At 38.8% G+C, this 21,647-nt stretch overlaps 1 protein-coding gene across 2 annotated transcripts in view; it reads left to right on the plus strand.

Moving 5' to 3' along the window:
• The window catches only part of DHX15 (DEAH-box helicase 15), a 69,887-nt gene extending 64,434 nt beyond the window's left edge, over window positions 1-5,453 (plus strand). For both annotated transcript variants that reach the window (XM_073342372.1, XM_073342373.1), the window contains 2 exons: window positions 1,562-1,731; window positions 2,917-5,453. In XM_073342372.1, coding sequence (XP_073198473.1) covers window positions 1,562-1,731; window positions 2,917-3,034 — 288 coding nt within the window. In that variant the 3' untranslated portion in view covers window positions 3,035-5,453. The remainder of the gene's footprint in view (window positions 1-1,561; window positions 1,732-2,916) is intronic.
• The last annotated feature ends 16,194 nt before the right edge of the window (window positions 5,454-21,647 follow it).

Below are 21,647 nucleotides of genomic sequence, written 5' to 3' on the forward strand. Positions count from 1 at the left end.
TTTTATTAAAATAGTGGGAATTATCCAAGAGTGAATCATTATTGGGTGGTCATCCAAACCTGAAATAAAGTAATGGTATAATCTGTGAATTTCCTTTGTGTTGAAAATGAGAAGTTAGGTAAAAATTACCAATTCTTTAGGAATATTTTAAAAGGGATATTTCAAAACACACCACTGCAAATAATATCCCAGAGATTTTAGATAATGCCACAAAAGGTGTAAGAAACATAAGCACAAAAACTTTAAAAATATATACGAATTTCTCTTAATATGACATTGGGGAAATATCCTGATTTGCTATAAGTAAGGACAGGTAGTTATTTCTTTCGAATACTTGTGACTTAAGCAGATAAATATTTTTAATTACCTGTGGTAGCAGAAATGAAAAACAACTGTAGAAATGTGGTTGGTAAGAACAAAAGAATGAAGATAAATGAAATAATTTACTGCCTGTGCTAGATTCACAATTCAGGAAAGATGGCCTAAGATGAACTGATTAAAAAAAATCATTGATATAACTAGCTTACCTCCATAATCTAGACTATTTCAACTCTGTTATTTCCTTTCATTATTTTTCTGTCACCCTTTTAATATTTGTGACAAAACAAATAGAATTGTTGATAGTACAAAATATCTTCAATAAAGGGATGATGAATTAGCTTTAGATTAACTCTGTAAATAAAACTAGTGATATAAAGATCTCTGAATACTTTACCAAATACTAATAAATTAAGTATTGCAACATCTCTGTGATGTAGGCATTATCTCTTCACAGACAGGGAACTTGGACATGGAGAGGTTAATTGACTGTACCAAGGTCACAGCAAAAGTGTGTTGCTAAATCTGCATCTCTCAGCTCTGAGTCGTATGCCATAACCACAAGACCATTCTTCCTCCTGTCATACTGGACCTCCAGCTCTTTTATTGGGCTTATGCATTTTTCAGATCCAAAGTGTTAGTAGAAACTATATTATTATAGGTCCATTATTATAATCCAAAGTACTATTGTAGTTGATGTCAGATGAGAATTTAAGAATCAACATATTGTTCCTTTGTCAGTCCAAGAGGCAGTAGAATGACTAAAGTGCTTGAGTTAGATGTCTTTGTTGGACTGATACTGGATTTGTAAGATATTGCTATTAAAAACTTCTTCCAAAGTTTTCATTTTAAAGAACTGTATTTGGTATGCTTTTGTGCTAGAGATCCTCTTCCTAAAGTAAGAACTATGAGCCAGTTTTGTATCACTTTGTCTCTTGCTTAAATTGCTTATGAATATTTAAGTATATCCTAGCAATTTCCAAAAACACCAGAAATCTTGACAGGCAATATAAATAGTTACTCTTGGCTGGCAAGTATGCAAAGTCCATATGAGGTTTAGAAAGTTAAGCTTATATATTTTAGAAAAAGAAACAAGTATTTTCAAGGTAAGACGTCTGCTATAGAGTTGTGCAGACAATAAACAGGTGAGTAGTTTTAAACAATTTCAAACAGTTCACAAAGAAGAGATTTAGTTTCTTACATGTAATGAAAACCTCTGCTTTTTGTTTTGTTTTTAATTTAGGTGGCACATTTGGAGCGAACAGGGCATTACTTAACAGTGAAGGACAACCAGGTGGTGCAGTTACATCCTTCCACAGTTCTTGATCACAAACCTGAATGGGTGCTTTATAATGAATTTGTCCTTACAACAAAGAATTACATCCGCACATGTACAGATATCAAGCCAGAATGGTGAGCAAAAACACTTGAACATTTTCTCTTGTTCTAAGAATCTTTTTTTTAAATCTGAAGATGTTTTCTCAAAATTCCCTAAAGTTAGTACTTTTTTTCACAACTGTCTCTATAAAACGTGTTTTCCTAGAAAATGTTTTGATGGAGTAGCTGGATTTGTGCACTTACAGGTGACTTGAGCTCCCTTGATCTGTACATATAGCTCCCATACATTAGTGGGGGCTATATGTGTGAACAAGGGGGTTTGGTTTCTGTTTTAGATGTTTATATTTGTTAGTAATGAGGAGTCCTGGGATTTGTTTTGAGGACTGAGCAGGAAGGATTTAACATTGTGTCACAGACTTGGGATGAAATCCTGGCCTCATTCAAGTCAATGGCAAAACTCCAATTGTCATCATTGCGGCTAGGATTTTTCCCTTGGTGCAAGAACTGTAGTTTCTAGGTGCTAACTTCCTGGTGGTAGATGCATGATTGCACAGTCAGGTAGGCAGTGCTGCATACTTTGTGTCTCGTTATAGGTTGTCACTTGTTTCTCTGTGTGTTGTACATATGACTTCATGGTTCTTGGAATCTTAAGTTGTAGAATACAGTACTTTTTTGGAATTGTTATCTGGTTATGAAGTAATCAAAAACTTTGCAGTATATCCTAAAATGTTTACAACTTCAGTATTATGATTCAATTCAGAATGCTTTTTTGGATCATTTGAATATTAGTATTTGGCACTTGGGTCAATCAGAACTTGATTTTTCTATTAAAGGCTCAAAAGCTTGTGTCTCTCACCAACAGAAGTTGGTTCAATAAAAGATATTACCTCACCTGCCTTGTCACACTAAAAATTAGGTATCTTATTCCTTCTTAATAAGAATTACTGGGAAATTTTGATCTTTGAAATGGCCACAGCCTTGAGGCTAGTGTGAACATGTTTCATAACTTTTGTACTGCTTAAGTAAGCATTAAAACTGGATATTTTTGTATGTAAAGCCACTTCTATTTTTGAAAATTTAAAATTGCCTTTGTAATGCTGGACCTAGGAGTCATAAGATGGATCTGCACATTTCTAGACAGTACTAAAGAGATGGATAATGTTTAATTATTTTACATAGCTGCTAATTAGGCAAAATGGCTACAGGCTGTATAATGTTCAAACTTGTATATTAGTGACAATTTTTTTCTCTTTTTGGCAGGTTGGTGAAAATTGCCCCTCAATATTATGACATGAGCAATTTCCCACAGTGTGAAGCAAAGAGACAGTTGGACCGCATCATTGCCAAACTTCAGTCGAAGGAATACTCACAGTACTGAATTTATGCTTTGAACTGAAGTTATTCAGAGGACGACTTTAAAAGATGAATGAACTCAGAGTTCAAGTTGTGCTCTTCACTTCGGTTCAGTAATGGCCTTTATTTGAAAGCTTTTAAATTTTTTTTCTTTACAGTAAATATTCCATTCTGATTTCATAAATTAAACATTTATGCCTCCCTTTTGTGTTGACACTGTAGCTCATACTGGAAAAGCTGATCAATGTTTTGCAGTTTATTGAAAGTAGTTCTATATATAACAATGTTATAAGCATTTCTTTAGAAATGGTTGAAAATGCTTCTAAAATGTGATTATCGACCATGGTATGCATGATCGTTGTAATTGTTGACATTCCTTTTAGAAGTTGTGAAATGTTACAACTTGTGCTTATGTAGACACAATCTTCAGCTTCAGTACAGAGGTACTGACTTCAATAAAGTCTATTTATACTAATTTTGTGCCACCGCACGTCAGTATTTTTATTGTTTTTGATCAAAAATTTGAAGAATCATTCAATCTTCAATTAAACTGCTTATTTTGTTGACATCACTTTAGTCCACAGTTTTCAGAGTGTTGCAATTATCGGTGTATTGCACTTACTACAAATAGTGATAAGGAAGATATTAATATATAGTGTGTAACATGAATTCCCATGCCTAATTCTTTAAATGATTTAGTGATTTGTTGTAAATGGAAATCCCATGTAATCTTGTTGCAGTTTTGACAGAGCTCTTCCTCTGAATACGTTAGTACAGACTTTCTTGGTCAGAATTGTAATAATAAGAAAGCATCTTGTTTGAGTCTTTATGGCCAGCTGGAAGTTACCCTTTTAGGTGGTGGTCAGATAAGGTTTATACTACATTGTTAAAATGCAATAATTCTTATGAGGTTGGATTCAGAGCTATATGACTGACAAACACTCCAGACATAGTAGTCTTATAGTGATATAATGAAATAAGACTTGACAGCTTTTTCAAAAGAGGAAAGTTGGAACTTGTTGATCCTAGATGGAATTCAAATGTTTGGTATGATTTAAGATTTTCCCTACTCTGAAACAAGTATTAAATTAACAGTCCTTCTGGCAAAGGAAGGTAGGAGCAACTCTCACCAGTCTCCATGCTGTAGCTGAATTGCTTATAATAGTCATTAATATTGTGCTCAATGCTTTTCATTTTTTTCACAACCTAGGGTGAAGTTTTAAGTCCTTCTGGCCTTGAGAGTGGAAAACTAAGCTAGTGTCCCTTGCTGGGGATACTGCTCAGACTGTCTGACCCAAGGACAATGGATCTTGAGTGCTAACATTTAGGGGGCTTTGCTTAAGTTATAGCATGTGGCTGTAAAAATACATGGAATTAAGTTTATCAGGTTTCCCTACCTCTTTTAAATTACAAATCTTGAATCCTTTTCTAAAATGTTATTGGGGGGAGGGGGAGAGGGAGAGAATGTGAGATGGTGGGAAAATATCTCAACTGTTGCTTAATGAAAACTCTTAGCATTTTGATGGAGAATGATGCTATAACATTGTCTATAAAAGTTAAATAATTCTTGGGTGTGGATTCAGCACAAGAAGCAAGATAAAGTACGAGGTATTCTGTGAAATCTTCCCATTCCCTACAGTGGACTTTACTGCCCCCTGTCAGGATTTCTGGTAAGAGCATAGAAAATTCAGGTTGTAGGGAGGGGGCAGAAGCAGACTGTTTAAAAAGTAAATGTAAGATAAATTGAAATGTCTTAGAATAAAATTAAGGTTGCAAATTGGAAGATTAAATATGTACTTAAAATGTAGACATTATAAAACAAAATGCTTAATTTATTTTCTCCACTACTTCACTAATTGGAGTTCTACCCTCCAGAAAACAAACTCTGCTCTAAAATAACTTTAAAAATCTACTATGGGGTTCCGTTTTGTCTTGCTAATTTCCATATCACACTTGCTCAGTTTGCAAGGAAAAATATACTGGGGTCACGTTCTCTTCCACTGTTCCAACTACTGTGTACAATTCCGTGTAAAGTGGCTGGAGTCTGGCTCTAACTGGCCAGCTGAGAATTCCCCTAGCGTGGGTGGGAAACCACTCGGATAGTGCTATAAAGGCAGCTCCTATACCAGCTAGCTCTCCCTTGATGTGGCAGTGTCTCTCAGTATTCTGCCAATTTTCAGTTAGCATATGGTCCCATAGTCAGCTGGCATAGGCTATGGAGGCTTAGATGCTCCTCTAACTTTAGGGCTGGGACAGCTTGGGAATTGGGAGAGCAGCTGGTTATAGCTTCAAATAGTTATTGATATGAGAGAATGTGGCCTGTTGTTTCTAACAGCCAGCCCCACAAACTCAGCTTTGGCCATGACAGTCAAGCTGGAATCTTTCAGTCACATGCATCATGACTACTAGGGATGAAAATACTACAGGCCAAATTATGTATTCAGTGACAGCTGTGCAACTCTGTAGTCTTCCAGTTAAGTCAGTGACACCTGTGAAAACCACCTCAAGAAAATAGTGACACTTGTGCAACCCCATCTTCTTGAGGTGTCACTGACTTACCTGGAAGACAACAGGGTTGCACAGCTGTCACTGAGTACATAATTTGGCCTGCAGTATCTCCACTACTAGTAGTGATGATGTACAAGATGGAAAGACAATCGGGGGCTAGCAGCTGGTTTAAAAAAAAGCAGCCCATTTTCTAACTTGGAAATTTAATAGTCTTGTTATAGAAATCAGTGCTACACCTGATGCACAATGCCACTTACGCACTTTTTTAGGTTAGAACTGAACTTGGGAACGTTTTTAAAAACTCAAATGGAATTTTTCAATTCAAAACCAACTTGTTATCAAAGGTTTTACACGTATTTGTACATTGTCAACAGAAACATTCAGTAATGCTGAATTTTATGTTCAGCTAATTTATGCTCTACATTTAAAAAAGCTCACATGGGTGACAGCTACCAACTATGCGAATAAAACATTTTAGTACAGTTACAGTGTACGAAGTGTTACTTCTACAGTTGAACAATATTTATCTTAGCTATAAATAAGAGTAGAACTGAAGGCTACCTTTTTTGGCCTAAACTCCTTATTTCAACATTCTGACATGAAACTGTTGAAGCCACTATGCACAATTCTTAAATCACTGCATAATTCATACATAATTATTTAAAATACAGAAGTATATTTGTTATGTAAGAGACGTACAATAAAAGGGAGAGCAAGTTGGCTAACACGTGCTGTCAGCCCTTGTGCCAATACAGGAAGTAAACTAGTCCTTGGCTCCATAAGAGAGAATTGGAAAGGAGTGAATGAGGCATACTTACTGGATGTAATGGTTAGGGAAAGAGAATTTTCAATTTCTGACAGGCCACTGCAACAGCAATAATGAAACAATCTTTTTTTGAATGAAGTGCTTTTCTTAAGGACACAACTGAGATAAATGCATAATGTTGCTTAATGCTTTTTGTGTGTATATTTCAAAATCTTCACCATTTTGCTAGTAGAAAAACTGAAGGGTAATCAGGATAAGAGACTCCTTCATCAGGTCACACAGCAAGTCAGTGACAGAGCTAGGGAATCATGTTTGTTTGGTAGTACTTATATTTTAACTGAGCATGCAAGGCTCATTGTCACTCAGGGAATGTTGTTAAAATAGCATTACCCTGTTCATCACTATAACTTTACTTTTAGTGATTTATAACAGGGAAGACAGCAAACTGAAAGAAAATATTAAATCAGGTATTAATATATGGCCAAACAATGGAAAATTAGTAACTTAAAATTGAACAAAATACTTTATGCATTTTGGGATGTCAGAGGCCATAACTGACTAAAATAATTCAAAGGTTTTTATGCTGTGTAACATTCTATTCACATTAAATAACACCACTATTCTTCTTAGGAGGCTAGACAGATCTCCTTTTTTAGTGTCAGTTCTGCTCCTTGATGAGATGAAAATATCACTTCTGAGAAAATGAAATGCTCTTCAGATTTCTGCTGGTGCATAGAACAAGAGATTCTGAATAAAGTAATGCTACTGAGCACTAGTTTGCACCTGGCCAGACTCAGCTGCTTGTTGTCGGGTTGTTTTCCTTCCGCTGTGTTCTCAACCTTCATAATTTCTTGTAAATTAGTGGATATGTTCTAAACCACAGCGAGTGTGTTTTTAGAATACTCAGAATACAGAAGAGTTGTATCAGTTAGGATCAGTTGGTTTAGCTTTTGAAAAATTACAGCAGCTGAGTTCTTAATGTGAGACTTAACTGGTTCCCTTGGAACAACTGAAGGGAAAGAAGTGCTCTATTTACTTGTAGAGTGGTTGGTTGTGGGAGGGGAGTTCAGTTGCTTTGTCTGAAAATATCAGTGGTGTAAAATTAACTTCAATTTGGATTGTAAGATTTTTGTTTTATAGTATGGATTAGATAAGGAAATAGTTGTACTAGAGGAAAAAAGAAAAGGAGTACTTGTGGCACCTTAGAGACAAACAAATTGGTTAGTCTCTAAGGTGCCACAAGTGCTCCTTTTCTTTTTGCAGATACAGACTAACACGGCAGCTACTCTGAAACCTAGTACTAGAGAGTAAATCAAAATAATGCATTTTTTTGGATGAGAAGGAGAGCCCTCCACTTTATAATAGTGCTTCTACTTAATTCCTCAAAGCAGCTAGAGCTAATGTGGATCTGTAGTAAGTATGTTTAACTGTGTGTGGATGACTAAACTAACTTGTGATTGGATGCATAAAACTGCATTTAGAGAGATACCTGCTAATGTTAGTGATTTGTCATACAGAAGTGACTAGTCATACTTGCTTTTCCGATTTTCTCTGTACCCTTATAGCATTTGTTAATTTTTCAGTGTAATAGAATAAATTAAAGCCAGTTCGCACTTGTAATCCTGAATGTAAAAGTCTGAGTTTTTACTTATTAAATTTGTCTGCACATATAAAGAACAATGATCTGCAGAAATTATGCACCTGAATGTGTTTCTGGTAGCATGAGGTGAATAATTTTCTTTAAGTTCAAATTCTTTTGGCGTGGGGCAGTTGTTTGCTGTAGATCTGGTTATTTATTATTGATCATTTTTAAATCTTCACATCTAATTAGTATAGTATCAACTTCTGTGTGCTTTTCCCCACTCTTTGGATCAAGTCTAATGTGAAACTAACACAGTATAAGTTTGAAACTTGGACTTCATTTTGTATATGCATCAAGAAAAATACTCAGAAGTACTGTATAACTGAATAGTGTAAACTGAATTTGTCTTCTATTGGAGTGTAAAATTTCAAAAAGGGATTTTTAAAAAGTCACAGGAAAACTTAGATGGCAGTCACTACTAAAGGTAATGTTTCTCTTCTGTTAGATACAAATTCATGACTAACTTATAGTCACAGATTGCTACGATTTTTCTTTTTTCAGTTACTAAAACAGAAAACTGGTCATGTATCATGACATCATGGAATTACCAGATAGTGAGAACCCACATAAATGCAGTTGGCCATTTAAAAATCTTGTTTGTGTGACGAGTAAATAATTTAATTTTTATCCTACTGTTTGAGCAGTGAAAGACAATGCTTTTAAACCTTTTTAGTCCTAATCTTAAACCACAGCTTTGTAGGCTTTTTAAATCTACTTTACAAGGAGTACAGTATGTCATAAGAGAATAGAAATTAGAGATAGAAAAGGTTTATGTAGTCATCTATATTTCTTTTCTCTACTACTGCTAGCTCATTTCAGTATTCTTTCTTGCATTTGTCCAATCAAATTTTAAAATGTTCCAAGTGATAAAAAATGTAAGTATTTTTGAAGTTGAAATTGGTAGCTTTAAAGCAGTACATAAGTTTTTTCTTCCTTTGCCTTTTGCAAGTATTTTACATGGAAGAGGGATGGCTGTGTTCTGATTATGCAGTATTGCATTTGAGATAAGTAGTTATCATTGAGGACACTGACTTCCACTATCAAGAGGTTAAAAGAAAAATGCTGACAGCCAGTGAATAACGTCACAACTGCAGTGGTCTGTAGTTTTGTTCTGACAATTTTGAGGTGGTTTAATTTTGTAGTCTCAATTAAGATACTCTAGAGCCTGTCAGGTACACTGAATGTTGGAGGGGCACTACAATTTTCATATGTATACATATGGTTTTAAGTGATTCTGTAAACATATCCCACTTTGCAAATGGCAGCTATTCAGTAACTATCATTGTATAGAAAAAAATCCTCACAAATGAATGCTGATAATAAATATTTCTTGTGGCTGCAATGGTTTCTTAATTTTTGGTTGGATTTTATTCTTTTATGTAAAACATGTCCTTGCCTTCCATTTGAATTCAGTGTCTGTTTTGTAGGCTTATTGCATTAATGCTTCTAGCCTCATTGCTTCCAGTAGCATAAACAATAAACACTTAAACCATCAAGCACTTACTGGGCTTCATGCAGCGGAGGATTGCAGATAGACCTGAATGCTTTGTCAATTCAAGTTTTCAACCATATAGTAAAACCACTTCTGCTTATGTTAGTGATGGGTTTTCTCTTCTAAAATATCAAGTTTTTCAGCTCTATAACAATGCTAGTTTTCTCTCTCAAAATTCATGTGCCACTTTTGAGCACTGCAAACTAAAGCATAGAGACTTGGCTCTTTAGACCTTAAAATGAGATAGTTGAGGTTATTTCATCTTCCATGTTGAATAACAGGTCATTTATAAGCTTTTTATTATGAACGGGAATGGTATCGTTCTTTTAAAAAGCTTAATTTACTATGAACTTTTCCTAAAAGGCCTACAGTTTGTACAGGGGCAGAAGGTTAAAAGCAGTGGAATTCACAAAAAATATGGATGATAGTAGCTGTCAAAGAGGACATCAAAAACATTGTTTTAATGAGTTACTGGATTGTGCAATAATATGGAAGTAATCTTAAATTACTGCTACTTTTACAGAGACTTTAAAATGTCATTGGGTTAGGAACAGAAACTAAAGACCAAAGATTAACAAGAATTTAGCATTCAGGGCCTTTGCACAGCTTTAAACAGCTTTGCCCCATAGTCAAATAAGTCTTAAAGAAAAATCCATAAAGTGAATAGAAACAAGAAAATTAAAATACTGCAATGGCACAGGAGCCAGCAAACAGAGCTCTAAACAGGGGAGTTTGAGTGGGAGTTCTGTAGGAGGAGAAGGTATTTGTATTGGTATTTTGTAGAGGCTTGTAGGGGCAGTGTGCTAGGAGAGAAGCTGAGCCCTGATTAGGGGGCGGGGCTTCTCTGACTAGGGGTCCTATAAAGGTAGTCAGCCAGTCAGGCAGCAGCACAGACAGCTGCAGCGGCACAGGAGCCTGTAAACAGGGGAGTTTGAGTGGGAGTTCTGTTGGAGGAGAAGACTAAAAGGACTTAAGTAAGAAGGCGATGACAGACACAGAGGCAGCAGTGGTAGTGACCCAAGCAGTGAAAGACACAATGAAGATGGTGGGATGTGGAAGCTGCAGCAGGTACATGATCCTGGAGGGGGTACCTGAAAATAATCTTGTCTGCATGAAGTGCAGCCTGATAGATCTGATGGAAGAGAAGATCCGAGGATTGGAGATGCAAGTGGAGACTCTGGTTGAGTTTAGAAGGGGGTTTGAGTGGATCATTGAGCAAAAACATGAGGAGGCTGAAGGGAAAAGCTCAGACTTGCAGATGGAAGCAGGACCAAAGAACTCTGAGGGGATACTTCTGGGTGAGGAAGGTGGACAGTGGAAGCATGTGACTAGAATAACCAGGCAGAGGAGAAGACGGGCCAGTGAAGGAGAAATAGCGCTCAGGAACAGGATTGTGGAGTTGGAAAATGAACAAGGGGCTCAGCAGGTGGTCGCTGAAGTTGAGAGCACAAGGAAGAAGAGAAGAGCAGATAGTCCTATAGGAAGAGGGCAAAAGTCAATGGAGATAACACCAAATATGAGCCCCAGGAGGATACGGGATGGGTTGCAGAGGATTGCAAGAGACAATAGGATTCGAGAGGACTTACAGCCATATGGAACGGGATAGACTGGAGAATCGCACCATCGCCAGGAAAAGGCAGGTCTACGTGATTGGGGACTCATTACTGAGAAGAGAAGACAGGCCTGTAACAAGAGCTGATCCAGAGAACAGAAGAGTGTGCTGTCTGCCGGGTGCTAAGATATGGGATGTGGACCTGAGGCTGAAGAGGATCCTAACCGGAGTGGGAAAGTGTCCATTGATTATCCTTCATGTGGGAACAAATGATATGGCTAGATTCTCACTGGAACGTATCAAGGGAGACTATGCCAACCTCGGGAGGACACTTAAGGAAATCGAGGCTCAGGTGATCTTCAGTGGGATTCTGCCTGTTCCTAAAGAAGGGCAACAAAGGTGTGACAAGATTATGATGCTCAACAGATGGCTCAGGCAGTAGTGCTATAAGAAGGGCCAATGGGAAGCATTCATGGACGGAGGACTGTTCTCTAGGGATGGACTTCACCTGAGTAAGGAGGGAAATAGACATCTAGGATGGAGGATGGCACAACTGATCAAGAGAGCTTTAAACTAGGAATTGGGGGAAATGGTTGGGAGATGTCCAGGTAATCTCCACACCAGATTTTCTCTTTGAGAAGGAAGAAAATGAAGTAAGAAAGGATTCAGCCGTGGATAGGAGAATGGACATAAGGCAGAAGGGCAATGTACATACCAATCTAATAAGTAATATTGGCGGTAGAATGTCTGTGACCAATCGGGTAAAGAATGTGAGCAAAGCCAAACAGCAAAAATTAAGATGTTTGTACACTAATGTGAGAAGCCTAGGTAACAAAATGGAGGAATTAAAGCTACTGGTGCAGGAAGTGAAACCAGAAATTATAGGGATAACAGAAACATGGTGGAATAGTAGTCATGACTGGAGTATGGGTATTGAAGGGTATGTACTGTTTAGGAAAAACAGAAATAAAGGCAAAAGTGGTGGAGTAGCACTGTATATCAATGATGAGGTACACTGTAAAGAATTAAGAAGTGATGGAATGGATAAGACAGAGTCTGTCTGGGCAAACATCACATTGGGGAAGAAAGCTACTAGAGCCTCCCCTGGGATAGTGCTTGGGGTGTGCTATAGACTGCTGGAATCTGATTTGGATATGGATAGAGACCTCTTTAATGTTTTTAAAGAAGTAAATACTAATGGGAATTGTGTGGTCACAGGAGACTTTAACTTCTCAGATATAGACTAGAGGACAAGTGCTAGTAATAATAATAGGGCTTAGATTTTCCTGGATACGATATCTGATGGATTACTTCATCAAGTAGTTGCTGAACTGACAAGAGGGGATGCCATTTTAGATTTGGTTTTGGTGAGCAGTGAGGACCTCATAGAAGAAATGGTTGTAGGGGACAACCTTGGTTTGAGCGATCATGAGCTAATTCAGTTTAAACTAAATGGAAGGATAAACAAAAATAGATCTGTGACTAGGGTTTTTTATTTCAAAAAGGCTAACTTTAAAATATTAAAGAAATTAGGGAAATGGATTGGACTGAAAAATGTGTGGATCTAATGGCGGCGGAGGCCTGGGATTACTTCAAGTCAAAGTTGTAGAAACTATCAGAAGCGTGCATCCCAAGAAAGGGGAAAAAATTCATAGTCAGGAGTTGTAGACCAAGCTGGATGAGCAAGCATCTCAGAGAGGTGATTACGAAAAAGCAGAAAACTTACAAGGAGTGGAAGATGGGAGGGATTATCAAGGAAAGCTACCTTACTGAAGTCAGAACATGTAGGGATAAGGTGAGAAAGGCCAAAAGCCATGTAGAGTTGGACCTTGCAAAGGGAATTAAAAGCAATAGTAAAAGGTTCTATAGCCATATAAATAAGAAGAAAACAAAGAAAGAAGAAGTGGGACCACTAAACACTGAGGATGGAGTGGAGGTGAAGGATAATCTAGGCATGGCCCAATATCTAAACAAATACTTTGCCTCAATCTTTAATGAGGAGCATAGAGATAATGGTAAGACGACAAATGGGAATGAGGATATGCAGGTAGATATTACTACATCCAAGGTAGAAGCCAAACTCAAACAGCTTAATGGGACTAAATTGGGGGGCCCGGATAATCTTCAAGAATATTAAAGTAATTGGCACATGAAATTGCGAGGACATTAGCAAGCATTTTTACTGTAAAATCTGTAAACTCAGGCGTTGTAACGTATGACTGGAGAATTACTAACATAGTTCCTATTTTTAAGAAAGGTAAAAAAAGCAATCTGGGTAACTACAGGCCTGTTAGTTTGACATCTGTAGTGGAAAAAATTTTGAAGGAGAAGGTAGTTAAGGACATTGAGGCCAATGGTAATTGGGACAAAATACAAAATGGCTTTACAAAAGGTAGATCGTGTCAAACCAACCTGATCTCCTTCTTTGAGGTGTAAAAACCTAAAAAGAACAGAAGCAGAATAGTTTCCGTAGTGCTCCTGAATAGTTCTTAAATTTTGTCCTTGTGAGGTTCAGATTCTTGTTAATTAGATCAAGACAAATTTCAGCTGTGACAGTGTCTTCAGCCTACAGTCTAAATCCCTCTGAAATATTTGTCAATTACTTTTTTAGCTTTGGTGCTTCTCTGTAGAGTCCCTTGTGTAAAATGTAAACTATGATCAAAAGTTCTTCTTGTGCATAGAGCAAATTTCAATGTATTGATGGTAGTTAAGTGCAAATACAGAAACAATCTTCCTGATTTCCACTGTGTGTCATTGGAAGACCTTTTTTTTCCAATCATGATAGTGGTTGCAGAAGAATTTTTTAACTTTCGCAGAATGCTTCAGGACGATTAGGTGTTCTAAGATTTAAATAATGTACTGACCACCCATTCAGACGTTTAGGATGTTTGTGCTTCAGAAGTTCTTGTAAACAAATGACTGACTTCCTTGTCACACCTTTCAGTTCATTCTTGGATTGCATATTCAGGAGTTTGGACATAATAGGCATGATCCTGTTGTATTGAAGTCAGTAGAAACTTCGCCACTGACTTCAATGTGCTCAGGATAAGACAGAATATTCTGTAGTTTCTTTTCAGACACGTAGAATCAATAGCATTCAATGTGATTGCATTTATTCCATATGTGGATGCTTGTCAGTTATCACATCATGTCTCCTGTTCGACCAGCCATCCTGTATTACTGTCAATTTTGATTCTTTTTGTTTGTCTTCTCTGCTTTATCTTACAGTAGCTAGTAGTGGACTTGAGTTTAAAACTTCCTCTGTGGAGGATTAAATTCTGGATGAAGTGCTTTAATCACTTCATATTGCTAGTTGGTGAAGATTGCAGCCATCACATCAAGTTAAAGTCTTTGCCTGAGTTTTAATGGCATGTATTCATGGACTGAACTCTGCCATTTTGTAGGTGTGGAACTCTAATGGAGACTGCCCCTGGATTACAATGATATTGAACAGCTGTTGGAAGGCTTGAATTGGGAATTAAATTATTGTGGCTTTATTTCAGTGACAAAAATGGCACTGAAAATATCTTGCTTGCTGGATCACGAAAATCATCAATGTTCTGCTTTTCCACTTCAGTAGACAAAGTTTCATTCAATGGCACATATGATCTTGTAGATTCCAAAGAAAATGATTTCTTGGACTTCTTAGATGAGACATACCCATTTTATCTTGCTGTTGAATTCTTGAGTTTTCATTTTACTTTTGAAGATTCAGGTTTTACTTCAGTCCATTCAGTTGCTTACATAATGGAGTCCTGGTCTATGCTTACGGCCCATAGACACTGCAGTAATATGAATAATAAGTGATATTCCCCATCACTTCTACTACCGTCAAGATGACCCTGTGCTTGGATGAGATCAGCTCATGGTTGAAGAACACCTGGCTGAAGCTGAACCTGAACAAGACAGCGGTGATGCTGGTGGGCAGAGGAAAGAGAGCATTTTGAAGAGTACAGCCACATTGCAGTCTCCTTTGGTTGAAGATACAAACCCACAATTGGTCAATTAATACTATAGCTTTGGAGTGTCGTGGATTCCTCAGAGATGCTAAACTCTCGTCTAGTAGCAACCAATAGTAATATGTTCTTCCACCTCCAGTGGGCTAGAAGACTGTCCCATCCTGTTGAACAATGACCTGACCTCAGTCATTTGTGCATTCATTACTTTTTGGCTGGATTACAGCATGTAATATACCTTTGCATTGAAGCCTTTCAGCATTTAGGAAGCTTCACTGGTACAGAACCCCGCAGCACACCTCATCGAAACTGGCTACTGAGAGCACATCATACCTGTCTTTTGGGCCCTGCACTGGCTTCCCATAGAATATTGAATGAAGTTCAAAGACTTGGTCCTTCTTCAAGGCAGTCAGTGGCCTGGGACTAGTGTATCTAAATGATCACCTAAACCTCCTCTTTGGGATGAAGACTATAGTTGACAGCTTTGCTCCTCTGGTTCAATGGAATGCTCAACAATAAGGGTGAAGTTCATCTGTGCAGGAGACCATTTTCTCAGCGGGGCCAGTCAAAGACTGTAGATGGATGCCCTGATCATAGGAGCCCTGGGCGCTTGGGAGCCCTGCAACGAGCCTGTGCTGCGGACCTGTGGGATCGGTCGACGCTACGCATGGCTCATGCGGCGCCTCATGGTCTCGGACACCATCCGATGTGGTGTCTACATCAAACACATCACCGGCCACCGACAGTACCAGGAGGAGTGAACCAGAACGACATCATGCATCAACTATGGGAAAGGGACTGAGACTTTTTCCATGGGACCATATGAACTGGAACCATAAACTCACTGAACATTAAATCCCACCATATGAGGGTAGATCCATCCTCATCATTGTATCCGCTTATTATACTCCACACCTGAATATAGCCATTATATGGACAACATACCCCTATAGCTCAATGTCTGTACTTTCCCTGATAACTAGAAACTTCTGTGCCTAAACTCTGTACCGTTTTCTTTTTACTTCAACATGAACTCCCACAAGAATTAAGTTTTTTCATGGTATCTCTGTGCCTTAGAGATTTAAAATGTGTATTTGTACGGATATATTTGTCTTTTCCCTGCATTCTGCAGGATCTGTATTTTGTGTAGTTTTGTTTATTTTGTGGAGGATGGGGACATTATTCAGGTAAGGATAGGTTGAAGTAAATTTTGCATTTTTCTCCAAAGGTGCTGCAGGTCATCCTGACCTCAGAGACTTCTGTCTCCTGTAAGCGCAACTTTCATGCTTGAGGTTGGCTGTTCCAGTGTGACATCCCTGTTGTGGGGGCTCATGATCACTTGAATGAGATGATTCCTTGGGTAACTTGGAACAATCCTTTGAGAGGCTTTGAAGATGAGAATACTAATCTTGGATTTGATCTGGGATATGACAGGAAGCCAGTTAAAAACAAACAAACAAAAAAACAGATTGGGGTGATATGCTATAAGTGGCATAGCATATATCTGATCCATTTGGAGCCCATGTATTCTTGGTGGTTTCATTCTTGAATATACCACCTTTACATTGTATTGTGGACATCAGCTTAAGGGGACCAGGGTTTAGTATGTTTGTTAGTTCTCAGGTTTAATTTCCTTACATGTTACAAGGGCATAATACTTATCCCATAAAGTGTTCATAAAGCAAAATGAGATCTTCTGATAGAAAGTACTATGGAAGCTTTAAAATATTACATTTTCATTAAGATATAGGAGGACTTTTAAAGCCTTTCCTCTTCCATTTTTATGAACACTCTTAAGTATGTTTAAAAGGCTTGTTATGCATGTACACGTTGGTGAAGTGGAGACATTCTTTTTTTTTCTTGCATATAGGATCCATGGACCACAAGATGCTCACTTTGTGTTTTAGAATGTTTGAGATTATAGACATTGGTCCAAGCAAAAGCAGATTTTCAACTGTTGAGCCCTAGTAATGTTAGGAATAAAAATATGCAATATTAATGCTAGAAACGTTTAAGAAAATGCAAAAATTGCAAATCTGGCCTAATTGACTTGGGAGAAGTGGATTGGACAAAATTGGTTTCTTAGAAATGTGATGCATGACCAAAATCATTGAGATGTTAATTCTTGGCTACAGGCTTTACGTAAAGAGAGAGGAGCTGCTTTTATCCAGGATCTTGGGTACTCTGTTTAATTACCTGGGGGGTAGGGCATATAAGTACCTAGATAAAATCAACAACTGTAGAATATGCCTCGAAATTGTACTCCAGAATCTAAGCTTCAGATGATGATTCTGGAACTTAATTTATTAAAAGGGAACTCTGATCTTCATTGAACTGTTCTAACTAATATGAATGTCTGCTTGAAGGGCACACTTGAAGTCTTAAGGTTCTATATATACATCCTACAGCTAAGACCCATAAGAGACCTTATTTACCTTTCAGAGAATTCTGTCAAGGAAACCAGTGAGCATCTGGAAAAATAATATGGTCCATGGCAGTAGTTATCAGCCATCAAGGGCAAACCAAGAACTTCAGCCTTATTTGAGTCAAGCATCATATTCCTCTTGAGCAGACAGAAATCACATTGTTTGAAGGGCTGCCCATTTAGTGGGAAAAGTTAACCCAACTACTGGAGCTGAGCAGAAATATGGGGAACTGGTTTTCCCCATTGTAATATTTTAATCCGTAGTGCTACACAAGTCCTGTCTTGTGATCATGGATCTCTGAATTTTCCAGTGAATTTCCAATTCTTCCAAGTTTTGTTCTAATACCCCATCATCTAGCTTATGAAGGTGTTGCCTTCATCCCATGGTCCCAGGTCCTTTTGTTACCGTCTTCCATTCTTTCCCCTTGACAGTGATTTTAAAAACAAAGTTAAAAGCAAACACTGTTATCATAGGTCTTGAATGGCCAGGCAGAGCCCTACTTCATTGACCTGGTCTCATTCTCCATAGAAAGAATGGTTTTACTGCTCCATCTTCCCAGCCTTTTGTCTTGGTGGACTAGTGCTTTACATAGATGTTTAGGCTCTGGCCTGGATGGGATGGAAAGTTAATCTTTCTTATGCCAAATTGAGGGTACTTTGAATAGTCAGTGACCCTAGGCTAAAAGTATTCTTATTTTACCTCCTTATCTCTGTTCAAAAGTTACTTATGTGAGAAAACATCTATTTTGATACCTACCTTGTCTCTTAAAAATAAGAGTAAGAGAAATTACTTCATGGGTTGCAAATGCTCTAAGGGAATGTTTATATTAAAATTCCAAACTTTGCACTGGAATAAAAAAAATGAAATACATTTGTTGATTTGTAAAAGCCTTTTCACTAAACCGAGGTTTTGGACTTCAGTACATCTAACCTCAATACATCTTTGACCTTCAGTCCAGAAAGGAGATGATCACTGGGGTGGAATCTTATCTGATTTCAAATTCCGGCTACCAGAAATAACATTGAGAGCGCAATAGTGTTCTCTCCTCTTCTTCCCTTAAAATCAGAATAATAATTTAGCATGTTGAAGAAATTGCTAAATCTGGTGGTTAAAAAAAAATGGTTTATTGTAACTATCTCCATAATGTCTGGTTGAGTGGCAAACCACCATATGACCTGGAGAAGCAGCATATAATACTGTAAATAACTTATTTTTAAATCTTGTTTTGGTGCCAACAGAATTGTTGGAATACTCTCCTTAAATCTATGAATTAGACTCAGGTAATATACAGGAGGAGAGTGTAGGAGCTCCATTAAGCAAGAGTTTGCAGCACAATTAAGTTTCACCTCATGCTAAACAGGGACTCCCCTAGGACTAACTTGGTCGATGAACTTTAACAGATTTTAAAATGGAGGAAACAGCCAACAGCAGGCAGAGGGCAAGTCAGAAAAAAATTCAGAACATAGAATTTGCCTAGAGCAATGGTTCCCAAGCTTGTTCCGCCGCTTGTGCAGGGAAAGCCCTTGGCGGGCCGGTTTCTTTACCTGCTGCGTCCACAGGTTCAGTGGTTCGCTGCTCCAGGCCAATGGGAGCTGCTGGAAGTGGCGGCCAGTACGTCCCTCAGTCTGCGCCGCTTCCAGCAGCTCCCGTTGGCCGGGAGCAGTGAACCACGGCCACTGGGAGTTGCGATCGGCCGAACCTGTGGACGCAGCAGGTAAACAAACTGCCCCGGCCCGCCAGGGGCTTTCCCTGCACGCGCAGTGGAACAAGTTTGGGAACCACTGGCCTAGAAGCTAATTAAGAATATCTTGCATTAGAGGCACAGATGGTATGTATACCTATGAGCAAAAACAAAGGCAAAGTACACGGTGGAGTAAAACCGGCATGGATAAGTCCAGAAATACACAAGTTCATTAGGGACTGGAAAAAAAAGCTCCAGCACCTTAAATGCAAATTTTGCATGAACAATGTAGGTAGGTAGATTAGAACACACACTATGCAAGGATACAAATTCAAATTCAAAACAGAGTGCACAAAGACCCAGTAATTATCCAACACTATCACATTACGTAGTTTTAAATGTTTGAAACAAAAAGGTTGGAAAGTTGACCCTGTAGCCCACCAAAGAGGAGGGGAAAATAATTTTTAAAAGGATGATGAAGCAGTAAGGAAATTAAATGAATTTTCTGCATTAGTCTTTGCGGTCTCCGATGATGGAAGAATTTCTACACCAAATGCAGTTTTCATGGGCAGCTGATGTTAATTAAAATTGAAGGCTCTCTCAAGAAAATGATAGGGCAACACATAAAACAAATAATTGGGGTAATCAGCAATTTGGTGGATAAGGCCATGTCTACACTTAAATCACTACATCAGCAGTGCCACTGTAGCACTTCACTGCAGGGATGGGAGGATTTCTCCTGTTGCTGTAGTTAATCCATCTTCCTGAGAGATGGTAGCTAGGCTGACAGAATTCTTCTTTTGACATAGTGTTGTCTATAGTAGGGGTTAGGTTGGGTTAATTACATTGCTCAGGGATATAGATTTTTCACACCCCTGAGTGATGTAGCTGGGTCGACCTTACCTTTTAGTGTAGACCTGCCCTAAGTCTCTCCCATATTCAGTTCCTGGAGATTTCTCTGCTGTATTTTTCACCTGAGCTGGGGGAGGAAGAGGCATTCTTTGACCCCGGAAGCCTTTACATCAACCTGTTTGCTTGACATAGATATGTGGGTCCAGGGGTGTGAAAAAAAACCCTAGCTGCCATAGCTATGCTGGCAAAACTCTCATGACAGAACTAATGTCATTTGGGGTGGTGGCATTACTATGCCAAAATAAAAACTCCTGTTGGGATAAGCTGCATCTGTGCAGTGTCTATGGGGGCTCTGCCGATACAGCAATATCATTATGGTTACACTGGAAAAAGCATTTGTTGTGTAGACAAGGCCTGAACCTCCATCACTAGGAGGAGGGTGGTCATAAGGATTCCATGGCTACAGATTGCAAAGCCATTGGCCATTATCTTTGAAAACTCATGGTGATCGGGGGAGGTCCCGGATGACTGGAAAAAGGCTCATGTAGTGCCCATCTTTAAAAAAGAGAAGGAGGAGGATCCTAGGAACTACAGGCCAGTCAGCCTCACCTCTATCCCTGGAAAAATCATGGAGCAGGTCCTTAAGGAATCAATTCTGAAGCACTTAGAGGAGAGGAAAGTGATCAGGAACAGTCCATATGGATTCACCAAGGGCAAGTCATGCCTAACTAATCTAATTGCCTTCTATGATGAGATAACTGGCTCTGTGGATGAGGGGAAAGCAGTGGACGTGTTGTTCCTTGACTTTAGCAAAGCTTTTGACACGATCTCCCACAGTATTCTTGCCAGCAAGTTAAATAAGTATGGGCTGGATAAGTGGACTATAAGGTGGATAGAAAGCTGGCTAGAATGTCGGGCTCAATGGGTAGTGATCAATGGCTCCACGTCTAGTTAGCAGCCGGTATCAAGTGGAGTGCCCCAAAAGTCGGTCCTGGGGCCCGTTTTGTTCAATATCTTCATAAATGATCTGGAGGATGGTGTGGATTGCACCCTCAGCAAGTTTGCAGATGACACTAAACTGGGAGGAGAGGTAGATATGCTGGAGGGTTAGGGGTCAGATACAGAGGGACCTAGACCAATTAGAGGATTGGGCCAAAAGAAATCTGATGAGGTTCAACAAGGACAAGTGCAGAGTCCTGCACTTAGGACGGAAGAATCCCGTGCATCACTACAGACTAGGGACCGAATGGCTAGGCAACAGTTCTGCAGAAAAGGACCTAGGGGTTACAGTGGACGAGAAGCTGGATATGAGTCAACAGTGTGCCCTTGTTGCCAAGAAGGGCAATGGCATTTTGGGCTGTATATGTAGGGGCATTGCCAGCAGATTGAGGGACATGATCGTTCCCCTCTATTCGACACTGGTAAGGCCTCATCTGGAGTACTGTGTCCAGTTTTGGGCCCCACACTACAAGAAGGATGTGGAAAAATTGGAAAATGTCCAGCGGAGTCCAACCAAAATGATTCAGGGACTGGAACGCATGACTTATGAGGAGAGGCTGAGGAAACTGGGATTGTTTCATCTGTGGAAGAGAAGAATGAGCTGCTTTCAACTACCTGAAAGGGGGTTCCAAAGAGGATGGATCTAGACCGTTTTCAGTGGTAGCTGATGACAGAACGAGGAGTAATGGTCTCAAGTTGCAATGCAGGAGGTTTAGGTTGGATATTAGGAAAAACTTTTTCACTAGGAGAGTGGTGAAACACTG

The sequence above is a fragment of the Lepidochelys kempii genome, chromosome 4 (assembly GCF_965140265.1).
Source record: "Lepidochelys kempii isolate rLepKem1 chromosome 4, rLepKem1.hap2, whole genome shotgun sequence".
Lineage (NCBI taxonomy): Eukaryota > Metazoa > Chordata > Testudines > Cheloniidae > Lepidochelys > Lepidochelys kempii.